This window comes from Orcinus orca, chromosome 19, assembly GCF_937001465.1.
Source record: "Orcinus orca chromosome 19, mOrcOrc1.1, whole genome shotgun sequence".
NCBI classification, from domain to species: Eukaryota; Metazoa; Chordata; class Mammalia; order Artiodactyla; family Delphinidae; genus Orcinus; species Orcinus orca.
The window spans coordinates 10,806,403-10,829,261 of NC_064577.1; the positions used below are offsets into that span (position 1 = coordinate 10,806,403).

At 40.6% G+C, this 22,859-nt stretch overlaps 3 protein-coding genes across 5 annotated transcripts in view; 2 read left to right on the forward strand and 1 right to left on the reverse strand.

Annotated features, from left to right (window-relative positions):
* Positions 1 to 16,953, forward strand: part of NUP88 (nucleoporin 88) — a 30,387-nt gene extending 13,434 nt beyond the window's left edge. Inside the window, exons 7-18 of the mRNA XM_004266999.4 lie at positions 1,418 to 1,604; positions 2,099 to 2,246; positions 4,839 to 4,937; positions 10,729 to 10,819; positions 13,074 to 13,175; positions 14,657 to 14,815; positions 15,100 to 15,225; positions 15,330 to 15,395; positions 15,532 to 15,612; positions 15,872 to 15,998; positions 16,158 to 16,276; positions 16,710 to 16,953. Coding sequence (XP_004267047.2) covers positions 1,418 to 1,604; positions 2,099 to 2,246; positions 4,839 to 4,937; positions 10,729 to 10,819; positions 13,074 to 13,175; positions 14,657 to 14,815; positions 15,100 to 15,225; positions 15,330 to 15,395; positions 15,532 to 15,612; positions 15,872 to 15,998; positions 16,158 to 16,276; positions 16,710 to 16,773 — 1,369 coding nt within the window. The 3' untranslated portion in view covers positions 16,774 to 16,953. The remainder of the gene's footprint in view (positions 1 to 1,417; positions 1,605 to 2,098; positions 2,247 to 4,838; positions 4,938 to 10,728; positions 10,820 to 13,073; positions 13,176 to 14,656; positions 14,816 to 15,099; positions 15,226 to 15,329; positions 15,396 to 15,531; positions 15,613 to 15,871; positions 15,999 to 16,157; positions 16,277 to 16,709) is intronic.
* The window catches only part of ZNF594 (zinc finger protein 594), a 258,800-nt gene that overhangs the window by 46,762 nt on the left and 189,179 nt on the right, over positions 1 to 22,859 (forward strand). The gene's annotated exons all lie outside the window — the stretch shown is intronic.
* RABEP1 (rabaptin, RAB GTPase binding effector protein 1) overlaps positions 17,196 to 22,859 on the reverse strand; it is a 104,813-nt gene continuing 99,149 nt past the window's right edge. For all 3 annotated transcript variants that reach the window (XM_012531960.3, XM_033423125.2, XM_004266996.2), the window contains 3 exons: positions 22,031 to 22,129; positions 20,664 to 20,780; positions 17,196 to 19,910 (listed from right to left, as the gene is read on the reverse strand). In XM_012531960.3, the coding sequence (XP_012387414.1) occupies positions 19,809 to 19,910; positions 20,664 to 20,780; positions 22,031 to 22,129 (318 nt within the window). In that variant the 3' untranslated portion in view covers positions 17,196 to 19,808. The remainder of the gene's footprint in view (positions 19,911 to 20,663; positions 20,781 to 22,030; positions 22,130 to 22,859) is intronic.

A 22,859-nucleotide genomic window follows, 5' to 3' on the forward strand; every position in this document is an offset into this window, starting at 1 on the left:
TGTCCCCTGCATTGGCAGGCGGACTCTCAACCACTGCGCCACCAGGGAAGCCCGATCTTACTTATTTTGGATACCTTTCTTACATATCTCACTTGCTTTGTACCTTTCAGTGTTGCTTTGTACCCTGTAAATCCTTGCATTGTTACAGATGTTATAGTAATTCTAGTTAAATGTCTGCTTCCCCAGCTAAACCATTACTTCCTTGGGGGTGTTATCTAGCGCTCAGTAAGTGTATTTGTCTAATCCAATTAAATAGTGGGTCTGAAGATAAGCTGCACTTCAGAATAAAAGTTTTGGGAGTCATCAGAATACAGGTAATGGTTAAAACCAGGCATAGTTAATAGGCTCTTTTTTTAAAAAATAAATTTATTTACTTATTTACTTATTTATTTTTGGGTGTGTTGGGTCTTCGTTGCTGTGCATGGGCTTTCTCTAGTTGTGGCGAGCTGGGGCTACTCTTCGTTGTGGTGCGCGGGCTTCTCATTGCAGTGGCTTCTCTTGTTGCGGAGCATGGGCTCTAGGCACGCGGGCTTCAGTAGTTGTGGCGCGTGGCCTCAGTAATTGTGGCTCACGGGCTCTAGAGCGCAGGCTCAGTAGTTGTGGCGCACGGGCTTAGTTGCTTGCTCTGTAGCATGTGGGATCTTCCCGGACCAGGGCTCCAACCCGTGCCCCCTGCATTGGCAAGTGGATTCTTAACTGCGCCACCAGGGAAGTCCTGATATGCTCTTATATAAGTGTGTATTTTGAAAAGAGAAGAGGGTTTACAATGGAATCCGGGAAAGCGCAAATATTTAAGAGGCAGAAATTAGGAAAGGGTATTAGGTGTGTTCAGAGAGGTAGGAAGAGAAAACTAGGAGAAAGAATGTACAGATGTTAAGGGTATTACGAAGCAATCATTGTTAACCAGTTATAAATGCTGCACCAGCTCGAGATAAGGGCCTTTTTTGCATTTAGCAACTAGAATCTCAATGGTGACCTTTGGCAGAGAGTAGCTTCTACTGGAGTGGTGAAGGCATAAACCACAGTAAATTTAGGGCAGGATCTTTCAAACTGTGCACTATTGACATTTTGAGCCGAATCATTCTTTGTTGTAGGGGCCTGCCCTGTGGGGCAGTGTTTAGCAGCATCTCTGGCCTCTAGACACCAGTAACCTCTCCCCCTCCTCCCAGTGGTGGCAACCAAAAATGTCGTCAGACACATGCCAGTGTCCCCTTGGGGGCAAAATTATGTCCAGTTGAGAAGTACCAAAGAGGTGGGAATTGAGTGGGAAAATGAAAAAGTGGAGACATTGGGAATATACTATATTTTGAATTAGTGTATGATAGCTGGGGAAAGAAAAGTCAAAAAAACTTCTTAAGTGATGAGCATGGTTGTCTGCTATCAACATTTCCCAAGTATGTTTTCACTCTTTCTTTAGCCCTGGGAGTGTGGGAAAGCTGTTAGGCCCACTGCCCATGCATCCTGCAGCTGAAGATAACTATGGTTATGATGCTTGTGCTGTACTCTGCTTACCATGTGTCCCCAACATCTTGGTGATTGCTACTGAATCAGGAATGCTGTATCACTGTGTTGTGCTGGAAGGGGAAGAAGAAGATGACCAAACAGTAAGTCGGGCTGCTGTGGGCATATTTGTATCTCCAACACCAGGGATAGTTCCTGGACCAGTATGAATGTTTCGTATATGAGGAATTTTATAGTTTCTATTTGGCACTTATGTGTATTTTGAAAACTTACTTAACACTTAAAAGTAATTGAAGCCCACTTTAAAAACTTAAATTGAAGGAAGTTAAAATGCACCCAGGTTACTTGGTCCAGCGACCTATATATTTCTTTCTGAACTCTATATTGCCACCTTTGGTGATAGGTATAAAGAACCTTTGAATCACTGAATTGGCTCTTCTCTAAACTTGTTTATTTACAACTTCCTAAAAGAAGAGAGGCCTTTTTTTCACTTTTAAGAATAACAAGGCACTGTTGGAATAGAGGGTGGAATTAAGAGTTTGAAAGCACTATTTGATTCAGCTTTTTGCTTGTTTTTAGTTGTGTACATTTTCAAAGCAACATGAAACACTAAAATTACAGTGTTTTTTTTTTTCAGTCAGAGAAGTCCTGGGATTCCAGGGCAGACCTCATTCCTTCTCTGTATGTGTTTGAGTGTGTGGAGTTGGAGCTTGCCCTGAAACTGGCATCCGGAGAGGACGAGCCCTTTGATTCTGACTTTTCTTGTCCAATCAAACTTCACAGAGGTAAAGTTTTCACTAAAATTAGTTCTTTTATTGCATTATATTTGTACTAAGATTATCACAGGGTATTCCTGTGTAATTTATTTTTTCTGTAGTTCCAGCCTTTAAAAAGTTGACGGGGTTCTTTTGGCCTTTCAGTTACAACATTGCACTGTAGGTCCAAGAAAGACTAAGCAAATTCCCCAAGTTTTAGGATAGTGGTCTTCAGTCTGGATTCACTAAGATTTATAATAGTGACTTTTTCCTGGTCCAATCGAAAGGAGATTTCATGATTCAAATTCTTAAATGTATGCAAACTTTAATAAACTTTTAAAATAACTTTAAAAATAAAATTATACTGGTATTAAGGTATCTCTTTAAAATATCTTTCTTCATTTTAGAACATATTGTTATACCCAGGCCCATCTGAATGTTTCCTTTTTTTCTTTTTTCCTTTTGCTTTAACTTACCTGGGTTGGCACCAGATCCTTCTGGCAACTTATATCTGTTCATCTAGGACGCTCTTGGATAAACTGCTGAGACTATCAAAGAATGTGTTCTGTGTGTTGTCCAGACTCAGCATGGCTCAGTGGAAGGAGTTTGTAACTAGGAGTCTGGAGTGTCCTAGGTTTTCGTTAGAGCTCTAACATTAATAGGCTCTGTAGTATCGGACATTTATTCAACTTCTCATGTAAAGATAATAGAGATAACATCAGATGATCTCTAAGGTCCCTTCTGACATAAAAATCCTATAATCCTATTTGCCCTTCAACAGTTTCTCAGAGTCTCCTGTAGGATCTAGTCTTCCTCCCTGTGAAGAATGAGGAACAAAAGCTCACTCAGTCTGGAATAATTGGGTGTACCTTTCATAGTTTTCATCTCTCCAGTCCAGAGAAAGGGAGTTCAATCTTGTAGCAGCCTGACTTAATCTGCCTACAGTCCTATTAGCCAGTTTGCCTGGGTTTGGTAATAATGGCTTCAACTCTGTACTAAAGTGTAGTCAAAACATTTAAGGGCATAGTAGTCCTTATATAATAAACCAGCAAAGAGGATTCATTGGGCATGTCTAATTGAACAGGGTTTGGACAGATATAGTCTAAATATTAAGTCTCAGAACTTTGCTTTATATATGAGGAAATTGAGACCTAGTGAGGTAAAGTGACATAAACTAATTGGTTTCCTTATAAAGATACATACGTTTTTCAGAAATCTTAATTGTAGGCTTTTTTATCTTGATTCTTTGAATAAGAGATAACATTTTCATATGTGAAACTAATAAATTTTTGACTGATTCATATTTATACTTAAGGCATATTACAATACCTGAAACATACCCAGATTTTTAATGACATAAGTGAGTGGCTACCATATAACTTGTCAGGGGTGTCTAGCAAATTTCCTACTTCAGTTACTAATGTTGCCTTTTTCATAACAGATTTCTGTCTCATCCCAATATTAAGGTTTTTCTGTTGACTTCAGCACCACAGACATTTTGAAAAGCTATTTTAAACACTGGGAGATCTAATGAGATGATTTGAGCCTTAAATTAAGTCTCAGCTGTGGGCAAATGAAAAGAAACTGTTTAGTCCTTTATTGTTCAGAGAGATGATTACCATGGAGATTGCCAGGAGTTTGTTTGTTTTTTTTAACTTTTTATAGCATAGTGCTATTTTCCGAGGTGTTATGCAGAACCCCAACATATAAAACTGATGAAAATACTGTAATATTCACTTTACAACATTTACTTACTATAAAGTCAGCAGTAAGAAAGTGAGGCTGTTGGATAAAAGAAAAATTGGGTTTAGGGGCTTATGGATGACAGTTGCCATCTTAAATCAGCTTTAGCATAGACATTATTTCTGTATCTTGTTTTGGTTGTTTAATGTTTTAAAAATCGTGAGTCACAGAGATAAATATTTATAAATTAAGTATTCAAGAGTTCATCTTTTAGTTTCACAATAGTCTTACTACTGATAACTAGGACTCCATGGAAATACAGAAATTTTCATTAAAATTATGTAACAGCTGCTCATAATTCTTGGTATAAATATAAATACAAAAATTCTATCTAAAACTTAATTATCTGTAAGTCAACATTATCAAGTAAAATGTCACGTTTTACACCTGACTTACCATCTATGACAAGACTGTTCACTAAGCAGCTGTGCTGAAGTCTTTCTAGTACCTGTGCTGTAGGAGTGCAGTAGCTTCAGCAGTTTCATGTAAGTAGATGCGTGCAAGCATAGGTTTCCTACAGAACTACAGCCTTTCTTACCATTTTATTTTGAAGAACTGTAAATAAATGGACAGAGGAGGACAGAAAGGCATAAGTGAGTTACCTGTGTAACTCAAGTGTTAATGTTTGGTGAACTCTGTATTAATATTTAGAAAATAACGTATTTGAATTGTGTTTGTTAATTATACTTTTAAAATGTATTTGGAAACTGAAGTCAGATTTTTAAATTCCCAAACCCCTGACATAGTGCCACAGTATGAAGGTCCTGTAGACCTTGCATCACTTCCATCAACAGATATGTTTGCAGCCTGCTCAGGCCTGCTCAGGTGAACTCTGTTTTCTAATGGCTTCCTTTATATCATTAATGATTCCATTTGCAGATCCCAAGTGTCCCTCAAGATATCACTGTACTCATGAAGCTGGTGTACATAGTGTTGGGCTAACCTGGATTCATAAACTTCACAGATTTCTTGGATCAGGTGAGTTTTTGCACTTTTCAGTATGTTTCACAGATTCTATAAAAAGTAGTTTGGAACAGAAAAATTATAGAGAAAATAAATGATACCAAAAGATAGTTCTTTGAAAAGATTAACAAAATTGACAAACCTGTAGGTAAACTGACCAAGAAATAAAAAAGACTCAAATTAATTAGAAATGAAAGTGGAGATATTCCTGCTGACCTTACAGAAATACAAGATTATAAAGATATACCAAGAATAAAAGATTATAAGGGAATGTCAAGAACAATTGTATGCCAAATTAGATAACGCAGATGAAATGAACAGATTCCTAGAAAGACACAAATTACCAAAACTGACTCAAAAACAGATAGAAAATTTGAATAGACGTATATATAACAAGTAAAGAGATTGAATCAGACAACATGGCTTCATATTTGAAGCATTAATACCAATTCTTCATAAACTCTTACAAAAAATAGAAAACACATCCCTGATCACTCTATGAAGATAGTATTACCACAATACCAAAACCAGACAAGGACATCCAAGAAAGGAAAACTAGAGATGAATATCTCTTATGAATATAGATGTAAAAAATCCTCAACAGAATACTAGCAAACCAAACCCAGCAACATATAAAAAGGATTATACACCACTACTAAGTGGGATTTATCCAAGGGGTGCGAGATTACTTTAACATTGAGAAATCAATTGATATATCAATATTATACCACATCAACAGAACAAAGGGGAGTTCCCTGGCAGTCCAGTGGTTAGGACTCCAGCGCTTTCACTGCCGGGGCCCGGGTTCTCAATCCCTGGGCTGGGAACTAAGATCCTGCAAGCCGCATGGCAGGGCCATGCCCCCCCCCACCCCCCCAACAAAAAAAAATAGAATAAAGGACAAAAACTATATGATCATCTCAACAGATACAGAAAAAGCATTTAGGAAAATCCAACAGCCTTTCATGTTAAAAACACTAAATAAACTAGTAATAGAAAAGAACTTCCTCAGACTGAAAAAGGGTATCTATGAAAAACCCACAGCTAATACTACACTTAACAGAAAAAGACCAAGTGCTTTCTGTACTAGAATATTGCAGCTGTAGTAAATTACTGCAAACTTAGTGTCTTTAAACACCACAAATCTATTATCTTATAGTTCTATAGGTTTGAAGTCCTAGAATGATCGCACTAGACAAAGCAGTGTTCCTTTCTGGAGGCTCTAAGGGAAAATCCATTTCCTAGCCTTTTCCAGCTTCTGCCTTCCTTTGCTTCTAGTCCCCTTCCTCCATCTTCAAAGCCAGCTATGTGGGACAAAGTTGAATCTTTCTCACCTTGTATAACCCTGACTTTCTTTTCTGCTTTCCTCTTTCACTTTTTTTTTTAATATTTATTTATTTTGGCTATGCCGGGTCTTAGTTGCAGGCACGTGGGATCTTCCTTGTGGCATGAGGGATCTTTAATTGCAGCATGCGGACTTCTTAGTTGCAGCATGCGAACTCTCAGTTGCGGCATGCATGTGGGATCTAGTTCCCCGACCAGGGATCAAACCCAGGCCCCCTGCATTGGGAGCATTGAGTCTTACCCACTGGACCACCAGGGAAGCCCCTCTCCTCTTTCACTTTTAAGGAAATTTGTGATAACACTGGGCCCACCCAGATAATCCAGGCTAATCTTCCTATTTCAAAGACATCTGATAGACAACTTTTTAAAAATTTATTTAATAAGTAATTTATTTTTGGCTGTGTTGGGTCTTCATTGCTGCGCACGGGCTTTCTCTAGTTGTGGCAAGTGGGGGCTACTCTTTGTTGCGGTGTGTGAGCTTCTCATTGCGGTGGCTTCTCTTATTGCGGAGCACAGGCTCTAGGCGCGCAGGCTCAGTAGCTGTGGCTCGCAGGCTCTAGAGTGCAGGCTCATTAGTTGTGGCGCACGGGCTTAGTTGCTCTGCAGCATGTGGGATCTTGCTGGACCAGGACTCGAACCTGTGTCCCCTGCATTGGCAGGCAAATTCTTAACCACTGAGCCACCAGGGAAGCCCTGATAGACAACTTTAATTCCATCTGCAATCTTTATTCCCCTTTACCATGTAGTCTAGCATATTATCCCGGTTCTAGGGATTAAAACACATCTTTGGGGAGTCCATCGTTTTGCCTACTCCATTCCACCTGGGGCCCCTAAACATTCACATCTGACAAAATACATTGTCCCTATAGCCACACAAAGTTCATAATCTCATCTAAAAGTCCTGAGCTCAAAAGTACTGCAATGTAGGGCTTCCCTCGTGGCGCAGTGGTTGAGAGTCCACCTGCCGATGCAGGGGACACGGGTTCGTGCCCTGGTCCGGGGGGGGATCCCACATGCCGCGGAGTGGCTGGGCCCATGGGCCATGGCCGCTGAGCCTGCGCATCCGGAGCCTATGCTCCGCAACGGGAGAGGCCACAGCAGTGAGGGGCCTGCGTACTGCAAAAAAAAAAAAAGTACTGCAATGTCATCATCTAAATCATTTAAATCAATTATAGTTAGACTCTAAGTATAATCTACCCTGGGGCAAAATTACTCTCTATCTGTGGACCTATGAAACTAGAAAACAGTTGTCTGCTCCCAGAACACAATGTGGGGCAGGCATAGGTATCACTTATAGATACTCTAGTTCAAAAGGGGAGAAAATGGAATGGAAAAAGGAACAATAGGTTCCAAGAAATTTAAAAATCTAAATTCCATTGTGTTTCAAGGCCTGGGGATAATCCTCTGGGCTTGGAGCTCTGCCCTCTGAGTAATCTTTCATTTTTCAGGAAAGATTGTATTTGTTTGTAGTTGAGTAGTTTTATTAGCCTGTTTTCTGCCTATAGAATTTTGAGGGTGGAATAGCCTTCTCTCATCCTCTGACCCTTTCAGTTCAAGCCAGTGGTATTTCTGTGGGTATAAAATTCTCAGGAACTTTTTGGGTCTCCTGTGTGTATCATGAGGAGTCACTATAGTAGAGTTTCATCCACTATCTTCCCTATATAATCACACCTCTATTTTTGGCTTCTGCTGAGACCTGAAGGATCTAAGTCATGCTCTTAATCTCGTCAAAGAGCCTTTTGTGTGACTGAATATTCTGAACTTTTGATCTTTCTGAGGTATTAGCAAAAGACTGAACAGTCACACCAGTGGCTTTTTCTCTAAAACATGTTTCCGGAAGGTGACTCTTAATTTTAGCATCTTTTGCCATCCACATAGGCTGAGAATTTCCTAGATCATCAAGTCCTTGTTCCATTTTGTTTAACAGTTCTTCCCTCAATTATATTTTCCTCACATTATACTGTAATCGGCAAGAAGAAATCAGACCACATCTTCAACACTTTGCTTAGAAATGTCTTCAGCTAAATGTCTGATTTAATTGTTATACAAGTTCTGCCTTCCACACTTTCCCCTTAAGATCAGGAACAAAAGGATGTCTGCTCTAGCTACTTCTATTCAACATTATAATGGGGGTTCTAGACAGGGAAATTAGCCAAGGAAAGAAAATAAAACGTATCCAGATGAGAAAGGAAGAAGTAAAACTATATTCTCCAATGACTCGATCTTTTACACAGTTAATTATAGGGGCCCACTGAAAAACTATTTAAACTAATAAATGAGTTTAGAGAGGTTGCAGGATACAAGATCAGTAAACACGTATCGGGTCTATTTCGGTGCACTAGCAGTGAACAATCTAAAAAGCAATTAAAACTATTCCATTTACAATAGCATTAAAATGAATAAAATACTTAGGAATGAATTTAACAAAAGAAATGCAAAACACACTCTTAAAACTACAAAACAGGGAATTCCGTGGCATGGCAGTCCAGTGGTTAGGACTGTGTGCTTCCACTGCAGGGGGCACGGGTTCGATCCCTGGTCCGGGAACTAAGATCCTGCATGCTGCACGGGGTGGCCAATTAATTAATTAATTAAGTCATTAAAAAAAAAAACGATAAAACGTTTAAAGAAATAAGACCCTAAATAAATGAAAAACATCCCATGTGATCTTTGAGAAAGATAAACAGGAAGATCAAAAACATCTGATCCCATGGATCAGAAAACTTAATATTGTTAGATGGCAATACTCCCCAGATTGATACATATATTCAGTGTAATTCCTATCAGTATCCTAGCTGGCTTCTTTGCAAAAATTGACAAGTTGATCCTAAAATTCATATGGAATTGCAAATGATCTAGAATAGCGAAAACAATCTTGAAAAACAGGAACAAAGTAGGAGGACCCACACTTCCCAGCTTCAAAACTTACGAAGTTATGGTAATCAGGACAGCGTGATATTGGCATAAGGATACACATATAGGTCAATGAATAGAATTGAGAGTCCAGAAATATACCTTTACATTTACAGTAAGTTGGTTTCAACAAGCGTGCCAGAACAGTTAAATGGGGGAAAGAATAGTCTTTTCAACAAATGGTGCTGGGACAAGTGTACATCTACATGCAAAAGAAAGAAATTGGACTATACCTCACACCATACACAAAAAATGAACTCAAAATTGATCAAAGACTAAAATATAAGAACTAAAACTATAGACCACTTAGAAGGAAACACTAAAGACAACCCACAGAATGGGAGTAAATATTTCCAAATCATGTATCTGATAATGGACTTGTGTCTAGAGTATATAAAGAATTCTTAGAACTCAATAATAAAAGGATAACCCAATGTTTTAAACAGACAAAGGATTTTAATAGACATTGTTCCACTGATCATATACAAATAACTAATAAGCACATGGAAACATGTTCAGTCATGGAAATGAGATACCACAAAACCACAAGATACCACTTCACACCCACTAAAATGGCTAGTATTTAAAAAGACAATTACAAGTGTTGGAAAAAATAGGGACAGTCATGCACTGCTTATGGAAATGTAAAATGGTCCAGCCACTTTGGGAAAACATCTGGCAGTTCCTCAAATGATTAAACAGAGTTACCATATGACCCAGCAGTTCTACTCCAGAGTATATACCCAAGAGAAATGAAAACATGTTCATACTTGGATAAAATTTCTAAACGAATGTTCATAGCAGCATTATTCATAATAGCCAAATAGCTAAGTGTCCATCAACTGATGATTAGATAAATAAAATGTGGTATGGCCATACAATGGAATATTATTCAACTACAGAAAGAGGAGGTACTGGTAACTGCTCCAACATGGATGAACCTTGAAAACATCATGCTAAGTGAAAGAAGCCAGTCACAGGTAACTACATGTTGTGTGATTCCATTTATATAAAGTGTCCAGAACAGGCAAGTCCACAGAGACAGAAAGTAGACTAGTGGTTGTTGCATAGGTCTGGGGCAATTGGCAGAAACTAGGGAGCGATTGCCAATGGGTATCAGGGGGGTTTCTTTCTGGGTAACGAAAATATTCTAAATTTTTTGTGGCGATGGTTGTACAATTCTTTTAATATACTAAAAACCCATTGAATGGTACAGGTTAAACGGTTGGGCTGTGTGGTATTGTGAATTACGTTTCAAAAAGCTGTTATAAAAGTAAAATTGGTGTGGGTGAGGAAGAGAATGGAAGGGAATGATTTCTGGGATTGTTCTCCTGAATGAAACGTTTCTGCATTTCTGACCAAGGAAAATCCACTTTCCTTCTTGAGGCAGAAATCTAGACCCCTGTGGAAAGGAGATTTCTATGTCAGAGAGGCATAGCCTTTAAGAAGCAATGGTCTGAGACAAGAACTTAACCGCATTTAACTAATATCGTCAGCATTTTAATTTGGAGACTTTTGTTATTTAACTTATATATGTGTTCTTTTGTAGATGAAGAAGATAAGGACAGTTTACAGGAACTAGCTACAGAACAGAAATGCTTTGTAGAACACATTCTTTGTACGAAGCCATTGCCATGCAGGTAAGGACTTTCTCTCCCTTCTAAACACAGATAACAATTGTTGTTTCAGTAATTCAGGTATATACGTATATTACACTCCCATGCAGACATGATACTTCACCCCAAGAGTATCTGTGCATCAGAAGCTCTCCTCTGCCCACAGCCATTCCACGTTTTGTGTCCTCTGTCTGGGAGGTATATCCCCAGTCATAACCCCTGTCAGTCTTCACTTGCTGATTCTTTTCTGATCTTAATGTCAGTTCATAAAGGGTTCCCTTGATTTCCCAGAACCCCTTTGGGTTCTCCTATTATTCTTTTTCTTTGTAGCACATACTTAAATTGATATTTTTGTTTGTTTAATGTCTGTCACCACTACTAGAATATAAATGTTTCACGAAGGCAGAGACCATGTCTGTCTGTTTCATACTTTATACCATCGCCTTATGTCTGTACACTCAGTGTCTGACAGGGTGCCTAGTAGATACTCAGTAAATATTTGATTAATAGAATAAAGGGAAACATCTAGAGTGACTCCCAGGTTTCTACCCGGGATAACGGTAGATGCGGTACCCTTCAGAAAAATTGGACGTAGGAGAAAGTGGATGTGGGAAGACTGAAGATGGGTTAATGGGGGCACTTGGAGTCTTCTGTTCCAAAGGACATCCAAGTGGAGGAGCCCATAGGCAGTTGGACACATAGGTCTGGGCTAGGACGGTATGGATGTGGGAATTGTCAGCATGAAGGTTCCCCAGGAAAGGGCCTAGAGGAGAAGACACCTGAGTATAGAGTCTTGAGCAACACTTTCTTACAAGCAGTGAGTGGAGGGCGAGGAGCCCAGCCCAGGCAGGAAACAAGTAAAAGGCGGCCAGAGAGACTGAAGGAGAATCCGGGGTAAGGGTGCCAGGGAGGGGGATGTTTCAGAGAGGAGGCAGGGGGAGCAGCATCAAATAAGTACAGCAAAGCAGTGAAGAGCGCTCAAGTGTCCAGATTTGGCAACATGGGGGTTCATCGAGAACCACGGAGAAACGCTTTTGTGGGTGGGAGCGGATAGCACAGGTGAAAAGTGAATGAGGAAAATAGATAATAAAATCTCATTTATAATATATATGTATATATAATATATACATTTCAAAAACAGGTAAAACTGTATTGCTTAGGAATGAATACATACATAGATAGGAAAGCTATGGAGCAAAACGAAAACATGAGTATCATAAAAATCAAGTGGAAGGTTGTGATCAGGAGGTTCATACGGGAGGTCTCAGGCCCCTATACTGCTGTCATTCTTGGCCTGGATAGTGGTCACAGAGTGTCTATATGCACTCTTCTGTATGTAGATTTCACACTAGAAATACAGAAGAAAAATTTTTTCTAACCTCCCAGACTCCCTCACCACCATTCCCCTCCCCTGCAAAAAAGGCAAATGAGAGATGTGGAAGGAGAAATAATACTGCAGGCTACTGTTGAAAGACTGCTGGCTCTAAAGGGAAAGGAAGAGGGAATAGGTTAAAGAGAGCTTGAAACTACAGTGCAGAATGTTTTGAATGGAAGAGATGTCAGCTTGTTTATAAGCTGAGGGTAAATGGACAGTAGGGAGATTTTGTGATTGCAGAGCTGACGGAGCAAATCTCAGAAGACGCGAGCGGAGATGGCGTCGACAGTCTGGGGCAGAAGTGAGCCGTGGGGGTGGGGTGAGCGTGTTGGCAGGAAAGACAGTTCCTGTCTGAGGTCCAGTTTTCACTTTCTTCAGTGAAGTAGACCAAGACTGAGAGGGAGCTGCGTGCTGTGCACAGTAAATTAAGTCCTGTGATGTAGATGCTGGCCTGCACTGAATTTTTAAGGTGAGAAAGACACTATTCAGTCAACAGTTTCTGAGCACCTAATCTGGGTTGGGCGCTCGGCTAGGCATGCAGAGGTAGCTGGAGCTTATGTGCAAGTTGGGAGGAAGAGACAGAGACGTAAAGAGTTGGCTTCATCGTATCGTGCTAACTGCCGAGATTACAGTGAGCACCATGAGGCTGTGGGTTCCTGAGTGACCTGTAAGTCAAGCGACGTCTGGCTGCTGAGTGACAGCTTGATTCAAACCGATCAGAGCTGTAAGTAATACAGGTTTCCAAGTCACCACCTCTGAGGTTACTGCACTGATACCATGTCCCACCCAACTGTCGACCCAGCCCTGAGAAGGCCACAAACCTCAGCCACATCGTTGCTTTTGGATCCACTGCTTTTGCTGTTTTGTAGTTTAACTATGGCTGTGTGTTTTTTTTTTTCTCAGGCAGCCAGCTCCGATCCGAGGATTCTGGATTGTCCCTGACATTCTGGGGCCTACAATGATCTGCATCACCAGTAACTACGAATGCCTCATAAGGCCTTTACTGTACGTCCCCCTTTGTATTCCCACGCAGCTCTCATTAATTCTGCAGAATCTAAGCTGGGAAGATGTCCTTAGTAACCGGACTGAAGATACATGGTTTATGCTTTGGTTTCTGACTTGAGGGTTGGAGGGAGGGTTATTTCTGTTGCTCCTGCCATCTCTGGAAGGATTTATTTAAGGCATAATTTCTGGCATCTCCTTTAGCTAGCGGAGAGTTAAGAACTTTACCCAAGTGTGGAAAGAATACTAAGATACTGAACTCCATCATTAATATGAGTTAGATTTAATGATTTTTCTTTTTCTTTTTTTAACCACGCCACATGGCATGCGGGATCTTAGCTCCCGGACCAGGGATCGAACCCTCGCCCCCTGCAGTGGGAGCGCAGAGTCTTAACCACTGGACTGCCAGGGAGGTCCCTGATTTAATGATTTTAAACTTTATATGCCAGGCTCAGAAGTAAGCCTCCGGCAATCAGAGCAACCCTGCACTAAGGACAGCACCGTTATCCTCATTTTGTAGAGGAGGGATCAGGGACAGAGAGGTTATGTACATTGGCCAGAGTCACAGGGAACACAGAGAACTGGGCTGCAAAGACCAGGCTTTCTGACTTCAAAGTCCAGTTTCTCCATCTCTGCCAGACTCATAGGGACATCACAGAATATGTAGACTCTGGAAGAAAGGTGGTATATAGCTGAACTCATAACCTTTGTTCCCCTTAAGGAACCCATATTAAGCTATAAGTACCGTTTTCAACAGCTCTGGAAGGTCATTCTGAGTTTTATAAATGCAGGAATAGGAGTGTCTAACAAGCCACTGGAGTACTGGAACACTAGACCCCTTTCCCCCCAGTCTCTTGGTGTCATTTGAAGGCATGTGCTTCTAGATATTGACATAGTTCAAAACACTGGCATTAATTTACTGTCCTTAGAAGGATTTCCATACTCTTTGAGAAGTGACATCATTTGGAAAAGAAAATAATTCACTATCAATTTTGTGATATTTATACTACAAGAGACTAAAAACTAGCAAGACTGAACAAAAGTAATAAAATCACTACAAAAAAGTGCCTTTTTGCCTGTTGCCTCAGCATGTTTTTAAAATCCTACCCTACCTTTAGTAAAATAAGACCTAGTCATACTAGGATACTTCAGAATAAAAACATGAATCCCAAAGGCGAAAAAAACTTCTAAATATTAGTGACCTAGATACCTTCAAATCATGTTTCTGCCAACTCTCTGAAATACAAGTTGTCTATAAAGTAACGTTATTAACAAACTCCCAGATTTGAATCATTGCAAAGTCAGTCATTGGCCATGCTGTTAAAGTTTGCAGTCTTTCAAGCTTTCTGAAATTGCCATTGAGAGTATTTGTAACACTTCATAGTTTCTTATATCCTCAGAATTCTGGATAAGTGTGATTTAGGTTTTCCTATACTTACAGCAAGTAACTCCATGGTAAATTTTATTTTTCTTTTATTTTGCAGAAGCACAGTCCATCCAGTGTCTCCTCCCCTGCTTTGTACCCGAGAGGATGTTGAAGTGGCAGAGTCTCCCCTCCGTATTCTGGCTGAAACCCCGGATTCCTTTGAAAAACATATTAGAAGCATTCTGCAACGTAGTGTTGCAAATCCAGCATTTTTGAAGTATGTAATTTAGGGCGTATCAGTTTTAAAAACTGGCTCCCTTCTCTGTTTTGTAATTACTCTTCAGCCTGTCCTCAGCTATTTCTTTTCATATACTTTTTACTATGTTGGAGTTGGAAGAAACACAGGGCATATTTAATCAGCTAGTGAGAATAGAGAGAGAACACACAGATGTGGAAGCATTTGAGAAAGACAAACAGGAAGTGTAAAAAGACGTGAGTCTGTCTTCAGTTGTTTTACCCAGCTGAGCAAAGTAATGACAGAAACTTTTTTTTGTTTTTAAGATCATCTGAAAAAGATATGGCTCCTCCTCCCGAAGAATGCCTTCAGCTCATCAGCAGAGCCACCCAGGTGTTCAGAGAACAGTACATTCTTAAACAGGACCTGGCAAAGGAGGAGATTCAGCGGAGGTAGGATGGCCTCTGTTCACATACCAATCAGTCCCTGGCTGGGAGCTGACACTGTATAATGGCCTAGACCTGGCTTTTGATTAAATTTCTTTTTGTTCTTGAAGGGTCAAATTGTTATGTGACCAAAAAAAGAAACAACTAGAAGATCTCAATTATTGTCGAGAGGAGAGGTAAGTGCCAAGACAAGGGAGAAAAAAAATAGTTCCGCTAGACTGGAACTGTGTCTCACCCTAAGATACTGAACCACATTAGCTGGCTTCACCATCAAGGTGCACTCCTAGAGACTCTTGCTTTTTATGCCATTAGGAAAAGTCTGCGGGAAGTGGCCGAGCGCTTAGCTGACAAATATGAGGAAGCCAAGGAAAAACAAGAAGATATCATGACCAGGTCAGTGGGCCGTGTAACTGTATAGCATTCCGTTCCCTACTCAGGTCAGGTACTACTAGTGTTATTAAGTTTTCGGGTGCTAGATACCCCTCTGAGGTGTATTCTACGGAAGACAGTGCAGTGATGCTTTCCCCAAACCCATCCTGTGGAGGCCTCCTTCACAGACACCAGATTCCTAAATTAGGAGCTTTAGTTAGGATTGTGTTCCTCCTAAGGAGCTGAGATCTTAAGCTGAGATGTTTGCTTACCTCTTCTACAGGATGAAAAAAGTACTCCACAGTTTTCACTCTCAGCTCCCAGTTCTCTCTGACAGTGAGAGAGACATGAAGAAAGAATTACAGCTGATACCTGATCAACTTCGACATTTGGGCAATGCCATCAAACAGGTAGGAATGGACACAAGGTGGCTACCTCTGGTACTTTTTAAAGTGTTCCTTCTACAGAAAATAATTTTATAAAATGTAAAAAGAACAGACTGAAACAGATACTATGAAAATGTATAGCAAACCATAGCTAAAGTGTCTATGTTCTGTTTGATACTCAAGGTTACTATGAAAAAAGACTATCAGCAACGAAAGATGGAAAAGGTACTAAGTCCTCAGAAGCCCACCATTACTCTCAGCGCCTACCAGCGAAAGTGCATTCAGTCCATCCTGAAGGAGGAGTAAGTACCAATCAGCTGTTAGTGCGAGGTAGTTTTTCCTTTGCAAAATGCCAAAATCAACCTTTCTTTGCCCAGATAAGACCACTTGACATTTGCATGTCAAGTAATTACCAGGACAGGAAGTGTATGATGCTGATAGATAAGGACTTAAAAGTTGAGAGGGTTAAAAAGGATGTCTTTCTTTATAATTTTGCTGTGTGGTCAAGGTATTCCCCAGTGAATATGTTCAAAAATATTTCCAGCAGTTCCACTACTATATTTGCTACCTCTAGCCTTAAACGAATTACCATTACTATCCATCTGAAACCTTAAGCCGTTAATTCTAGCAGAGCACTTCTAAGATACTTCAGTATTACTGAGGTCTTACGAATCAATATTAATGGTTTATTCATTTGTTGTATTACCCAAAGTGAGTAACTTTATGATTTTACAGGGGTGAGCACATAAGAGAAATGGTGAAGCAAATTAATGATATCCGAAATCATGTAAACTTCTGACACCACCAGGAACAGATTCACACCTGAAATTAACACAAGTGAAGGCTTAAACTCATTGTAAAACGAACAGGTAGCATTATCTAATTTATAAAGAGGCATTTTAAAGGATGAACTTTGGTGTGGTTGTTCATCACTTTTTATACTTGTTTTATAATGACTGAATAAATGCTTTTATTTAAACATTGGAATGTGGTTTATATACAAGCTCAAGTATATGATTGTATTCAGCAAGGGCCTAGGATTTAAAAGGAAAAAAAAGCGCCCAAGACCTTCAGCTGCACATTGCCAGACCTCCGTGAACCCTACTGAGTTTTCTTGATATTTGAACAAGAATAAAAGCTGCATTTTAACGTAGCAGCACCAGAAATATGACTCTGAAGAGGGACAGAACCCTAGAACTCAAAGGAAAAGGCCACACAGTATACTAGACAGCAGCTTTTTTAATTTGAACACTTTCTTCTTAAGGACACGCCTTCAGTACAGTTAACAAATGGTTATACCTGAAATCTGCTCACAGCAGAACTCGGTATCCACAATTGCAAGGCCACTGCTGGCTCACTTCCTCGACAGGCAGTATTTCCTTTCAGAGCCGAGTTCGGCTGCGCTCTGTGTCCCAATACATGTCACTGAGTGGGTATGAGGTGCACATGTAGGATCTCAAATGGAGAAACAAATAGCTTGGTATACAGTATATGATTTTGTCTTTTAGCATTAGGTAATATTTTTATACCTGCCAATGAGTTCTGAAAGGTAATACTGTACCTGCCTAGAAATGGCTGAGTGACTGCCAATTAAAAGCCACATGGTAAGGTAGGTTACAGGTAAGAGGTAAATCAGGTTAGACATGCATGAGAACACGTGTACACAGACTGAATACAAGCACAGGAACACTCGTGAAACCCAGCTGACCTTTTCTTTTGTCTTGAAGGGCTAAATACTACCTTCTAAATCAGTTTCCCATTTATAAAGAAAACCCAGTTTAAAGAAGTGTTTCATACCAGAAGTAGAGACTGTTAACAAAACCTAGTCTCAGTTTGGGTTTTTCTAGCATATTTTTCTCAAAAAACTGGGTTCCAACAATTTGCATCTGCCACTGTAGAGACTGCTAACAGTTTCCTAATCATGAATTTTATTGGCCCAGTACCATCTTATGGAGAAAAACATCAGCATCAGCAAGGTACCCCGTCTCAGCCAAGCAGTTCCCTGGGAGTTGTAGTTCAGTTCGTTCAGGAAGGTTATGAATTATCCATCTTGATTTATGGTGCCAATTTCAATTTTAATAATCTGAAACAAATTAGCTTGGAGTTTATCCAAGGGACTAGTCTGACACTAATATAATTTAAAGTGATTGCATTTTTGGAATTAATAAAATTCCCTGTAACTCAATGAGGATACATGTTTCCTTTAAAGGAAACAGAGTAGTACTTTATACAAAGGGACTTTAGACCAATTAAAATAATGTTTCATGCATGCAAGCCTATAGCACTATTTCCATAATTAGTGTTTACTTTCAAAATTCATAATCATGAATGTAAGACTACAGCAATAGCCCAAGGAATGAGGTATGTAGGCCTTACCTTGTCCTGTCCTATGGAAGACAGAAATAAAGATCTTTAGGGCTAGTCCATTATGACTTCATTTATAACAAAGCTGTAGCTTTATGTGAGCCAAACAATCTACTCAATCCACTTAATTTCCATATGGTTCCTTCAAGTACTCTGCCGTTACGTAACACCAATCACAAAAATTTGAAAACAACAGTTTTACTTTTGAACCATCTGTATGATGAATTAAACGGTGTAGTCTTCCACTGGCTAACAGTACTGCAGGTAAACAGTGAATATAAATCCATTCTGTGCTTTCTGCAACACTTCATAAGGCTACGGCAAAGACAACCTGTTCATTGAAACTTTATCCACACAGGAAAGGAATCTAATCTCATAGAAATGACAAAGCAGATTTCCAAACTGATCAACTAACTGGGTTTTCCCCAACTTCACCATAAGCATTATCACACTCCAGGTCTAAAATATAAAAGAAAAATACAAAATAGGTATCTGCCAAACCTAGTTTTCACCATTTTTGTATTTGACACTTTTGAAACAAGTATGTACTCAGGCCCACTGACTCGAGTTGAAAATAAAATAAGCAGCAGACTTATAAATTTATACTAGATGTTGTCAGACATAGCTTGTTTTATTAATATTTTTTCCACTGATCCAATAACTAAACTAAAACAGTTTTCAGGAGAGTAGATGGTGCCAGTTCACCTTGACCCTGGTACCTGTGAGTCCACGAAACTTACCCAGGTAGCAGGAAAAGTGCTTCCAAACAGTTTCTTGTGCTTTTCCTTTAACCTCAACTTCCAATAGCCCCAGCCAAGTTTGCAAGTCCTCATAATTAATTCGGTTCCAATTCCATTGAATTGGTTGTCTGCCACCGTCTTATGGTTCTCAGGCAAGTTTCAGTAGCATTTAAGGTCCTCCAATGCAAGATAAAATGGTTAAAAAAAAAAAATACACTGAGCTAGGAAATACAGTCACTAGCCAGTGGGCTGCTCTCAAACTTCATATTTTAATATAAAATATTCATACGGCATACTCCACCTCTGTCTGCTAGCTGAATACTGTTACTGATGAACTCTAGACAACAGAAACAAATTCTCTCTTGCAACAGCTATGAACAGGAAATGCCATTTCAAACACTACTGGGACGGTGCTGAAGGGCAGGGAAATGTTGACTAAAGCAGGCAAGGAAACAGCACTTCCTCCATCACCAAATCTGATCCCACACTCCCTGGAATCAGGTCTGGAGTCTGGCTAGCATTCCCAGTTGAAAGGTCTTTTTTACTGCAAATTACCCTGGCTGTTTGCTGCTCCGTGCCGCACAGTCTCCCCACTAGAATTAAGCATTTCTCCAGTCTTCCTTTTTCTGTGTGTGAGTTCTTCTTCAGTTAAGAGTTAAATAATAATTAATGTTGCTCTAAAGATGAGTTAAAAACCCAAAGTGCAGGCTAGAGTCCTGCCATGAGGGTGTCATGTCTCAGGGAGCTGGTTAATGTCTGTCAGTTTGGTATCGTTCAGAATTGCCCGGATTCTCTCCAAGGAGTCTGCTTGCCGGATCCGCTCTAACTGCACCTAGAGAAATAATGCAGCGAGGTAAGTGCAGACGGCTCCTGCCTAGACCTTCTGGTTTACTCTGACTGGTTTAGCTGAAATGGAGATTAACTCAACAGAAACTACTCACTTCAAAGAAAAGAGGCAGCAAGAACAATTAAATCCAAAAAACAATTCCCCAAAGCTGCTGTGTAACAGACCCAGTATAAGGTGCTGGGACTATGGAGATGAATGAGACCTGATCCTTGACCTCTGAGAACCCACAGTTCAGCTGGGGGAAAAGAACAAGCTTATATAGAGTTTTAGCACAATATACTAAATGTCACTATACCAGCTTGGGGACCTAGAGAGGGTTCCACAGGGAGGACAAAGCTAAGCAGGACCCTGGAAGAAAGGAGCAAGGGGGCCATGCTTCCAGAGGGAACACGTGCTGTGGGCAAGGAACCACAAGTAGTTTTTAAAAATCAGAACATAGAATATAAAATGTAAGGCAGAGAGATGGACAAAACGTAGGGATAGGCCTGGCTGGGAAGAGTCTTACATGCTACGCTAAGGACTTTATATTTTACCCTTAAGGGCCAGCAAGGAAGAAGAAAAGGGTTTCCAGCTTAAATGACCAGGCCGGCATTTGGAGCTGGGGCAGGGGCAGCCATAATTTCTAATCCTCTAGCTATTGTCAGTGGGCCAGTCAGGGATTAGCAAATTCTCCTGGGTACCAAGAACCCCAAAAGTGCCGCCTCAGCGTTCTGTCTAGGGGTTCCCCAAATGCCTCACCTGAAGGGTCTGAGAAAGCTTTACAAAATCTCTCTGGACTTGTTCACTGACATCTAGTTCTGTCTGCAACCTCTGAGCTTTGTTCTTCTCTTCAAACATTAGTTGTTCAACAGTAACCTAAAAAAATACAAGGTTTGAATGAGGATTAATGCTGGAGAGCCATACGTCAAATCACTCAGGAAATCTAGGCACTTGTCGTTTCCTACTACTAGAGAGGAAAGGTGGGTGCCCATCATATTCCTGTATCCTGTTAGTCTCCCTTTGACTCTATCTTTACAGGGCAAGGGTGCACATTGCCTAAGGTACTTGTTCTAGGTCCTAAACTGAACTGAGTATGAGAGCCAAATTAAAAATGAATGAGGGCTTCCCTGGTGGCGCAGTGGTTGAGAGTCCGCCTGCCGATGCAGGGGACAAGGGTTCGTGCCCCGGTCCGGGAGGATCCCACGTGCCGCGGAGCGGCTGGGCCCGTGAGCCATGGCCGCTGAGCCTGCGCGTCCGGAGCCTGTGCTCCGCAACGGGAGAGGCCACAACAGTGAGAGGCCCGCGTACCACACACACACACACACAAAAAAAAACAAAAACAAAAAAAAACAAAAACAAAAAAACAAAACAAAAACAAAACAAAAAAAATGAATGAAAGCGCCATACTCCACCCCTCAACCCCAGCAGCCTGGTGACAATGATTAATCATCAAAAAGCAGCTGCTGTATGATCAGTAGCTGTCATAGCAACAGGACAGGATCTTTAGGGATTTCCTCTGACAACCACAACAGTCAAGCATCTGCCAGGAAAATTCTCAATGAATATGCCTTAGGCAGCCCCAGCTATCCCCCAGTCTTCCTTACGGGGAAACTCTTCAGGAGGACCCCCTGTGCAGGAGCCTTTCTAAAAACAGAGAACTATTAAATAACACATACACAACATTTTTACACTTAAAGGTTAGATAACAGCCCACCAAAACCAAACTTCCCCCACAGTTGGCCCCATGCATTTTTATTCTGACAGGACTAATCAGAATTTAGGCAGCAAATATGGTTCAGTACAGTATTCCAGAAACGAATCGAATGGAATGGCACTTCCACAGCAATGCTTCTGGCTATGGCAGCGCCAAGTTTGGTTCATGGCCTTTAGCTCAACGCCTAAAAAGCCAGTTAAGCCTGTGACACAGACCTCCAGAGCTGGCAGTGTGCACATCTAACCCAACTGAGATAAAGTCATTCCATTTTCTTTCTGCAAGCGGAGAGTCTTGCCAACTTTCAGAAGGTGGCACTATTTCAAAGCAGCAAGGCTTTGTTTTTTAAACAGCGAAGATGTGATTCTACATTCTTCACACTGCTTTTTTACGAAACTACCAACAAAAATGTCACCTTAGCAGCAGTTTCTTTCTTTAACTGTTCTTCCAAAGTGATCTTCATCTCCTGAAGGCTCTCAAGCTGTTGAGACTTCTCTCTTAATGTGGACTCCAACTGTGAAAAAGGGAAAAGCTGAAACACACAGAAACTCCCTACAGGTCACAGCACATCTGCCTGGAGGAGCCTGCAGCCTGGAGAAATGCACCCAAGCTCACATCCTCCTAGGCCCTGGATACTGGCTATGCTTGGAATGCTCTTCTTACCCTTTGATATCTGTGGATCTTCTATTGATTCTTCAAGACCTACTCTTTCTCTTATTAAACATTTATTAGGCACCTCCTATGTTCTAAGGGCTGGGGATGGAAAAATCAGGAGAGACAGACATGTAAGTTAACTATGCCATGTGAACATGGATGAAGAAGCACTTAATTCTGCCAGAAAAGTTGGGAAGGGCTTCCTTGAAGAGATGACATCTGACCCTTAAAGGGTGGTAAGCGGGAGGCGGAGGGAGATACTCCAAAAAGAGGGAGTTGACGTATAAAAAAATGAGTTAAAGAACTGAGGTGAGCTCTTGCTACATTACAGCACAGAGTTCTGGGGCCCTGGAGGCTGAGGCCGGAGAGGCAGTGGTGAGGCAGGAGATCCCAGCTGGGCTATAGATAAAGGGAACTACTGAAGGGTTTTAAACTAGACTGCTCACAGTCAAGTGAGCAGTTTCAATATGAAAATGAAATGAAATGAATGAATATGAAATGAATATGAAAATGCAATTTGAAGGGGATCAATTTTGGAGGCAGGGAAAGAAGTTAGGCTGTTACAATGAGCCAGGTGAGCACTGAAGTCA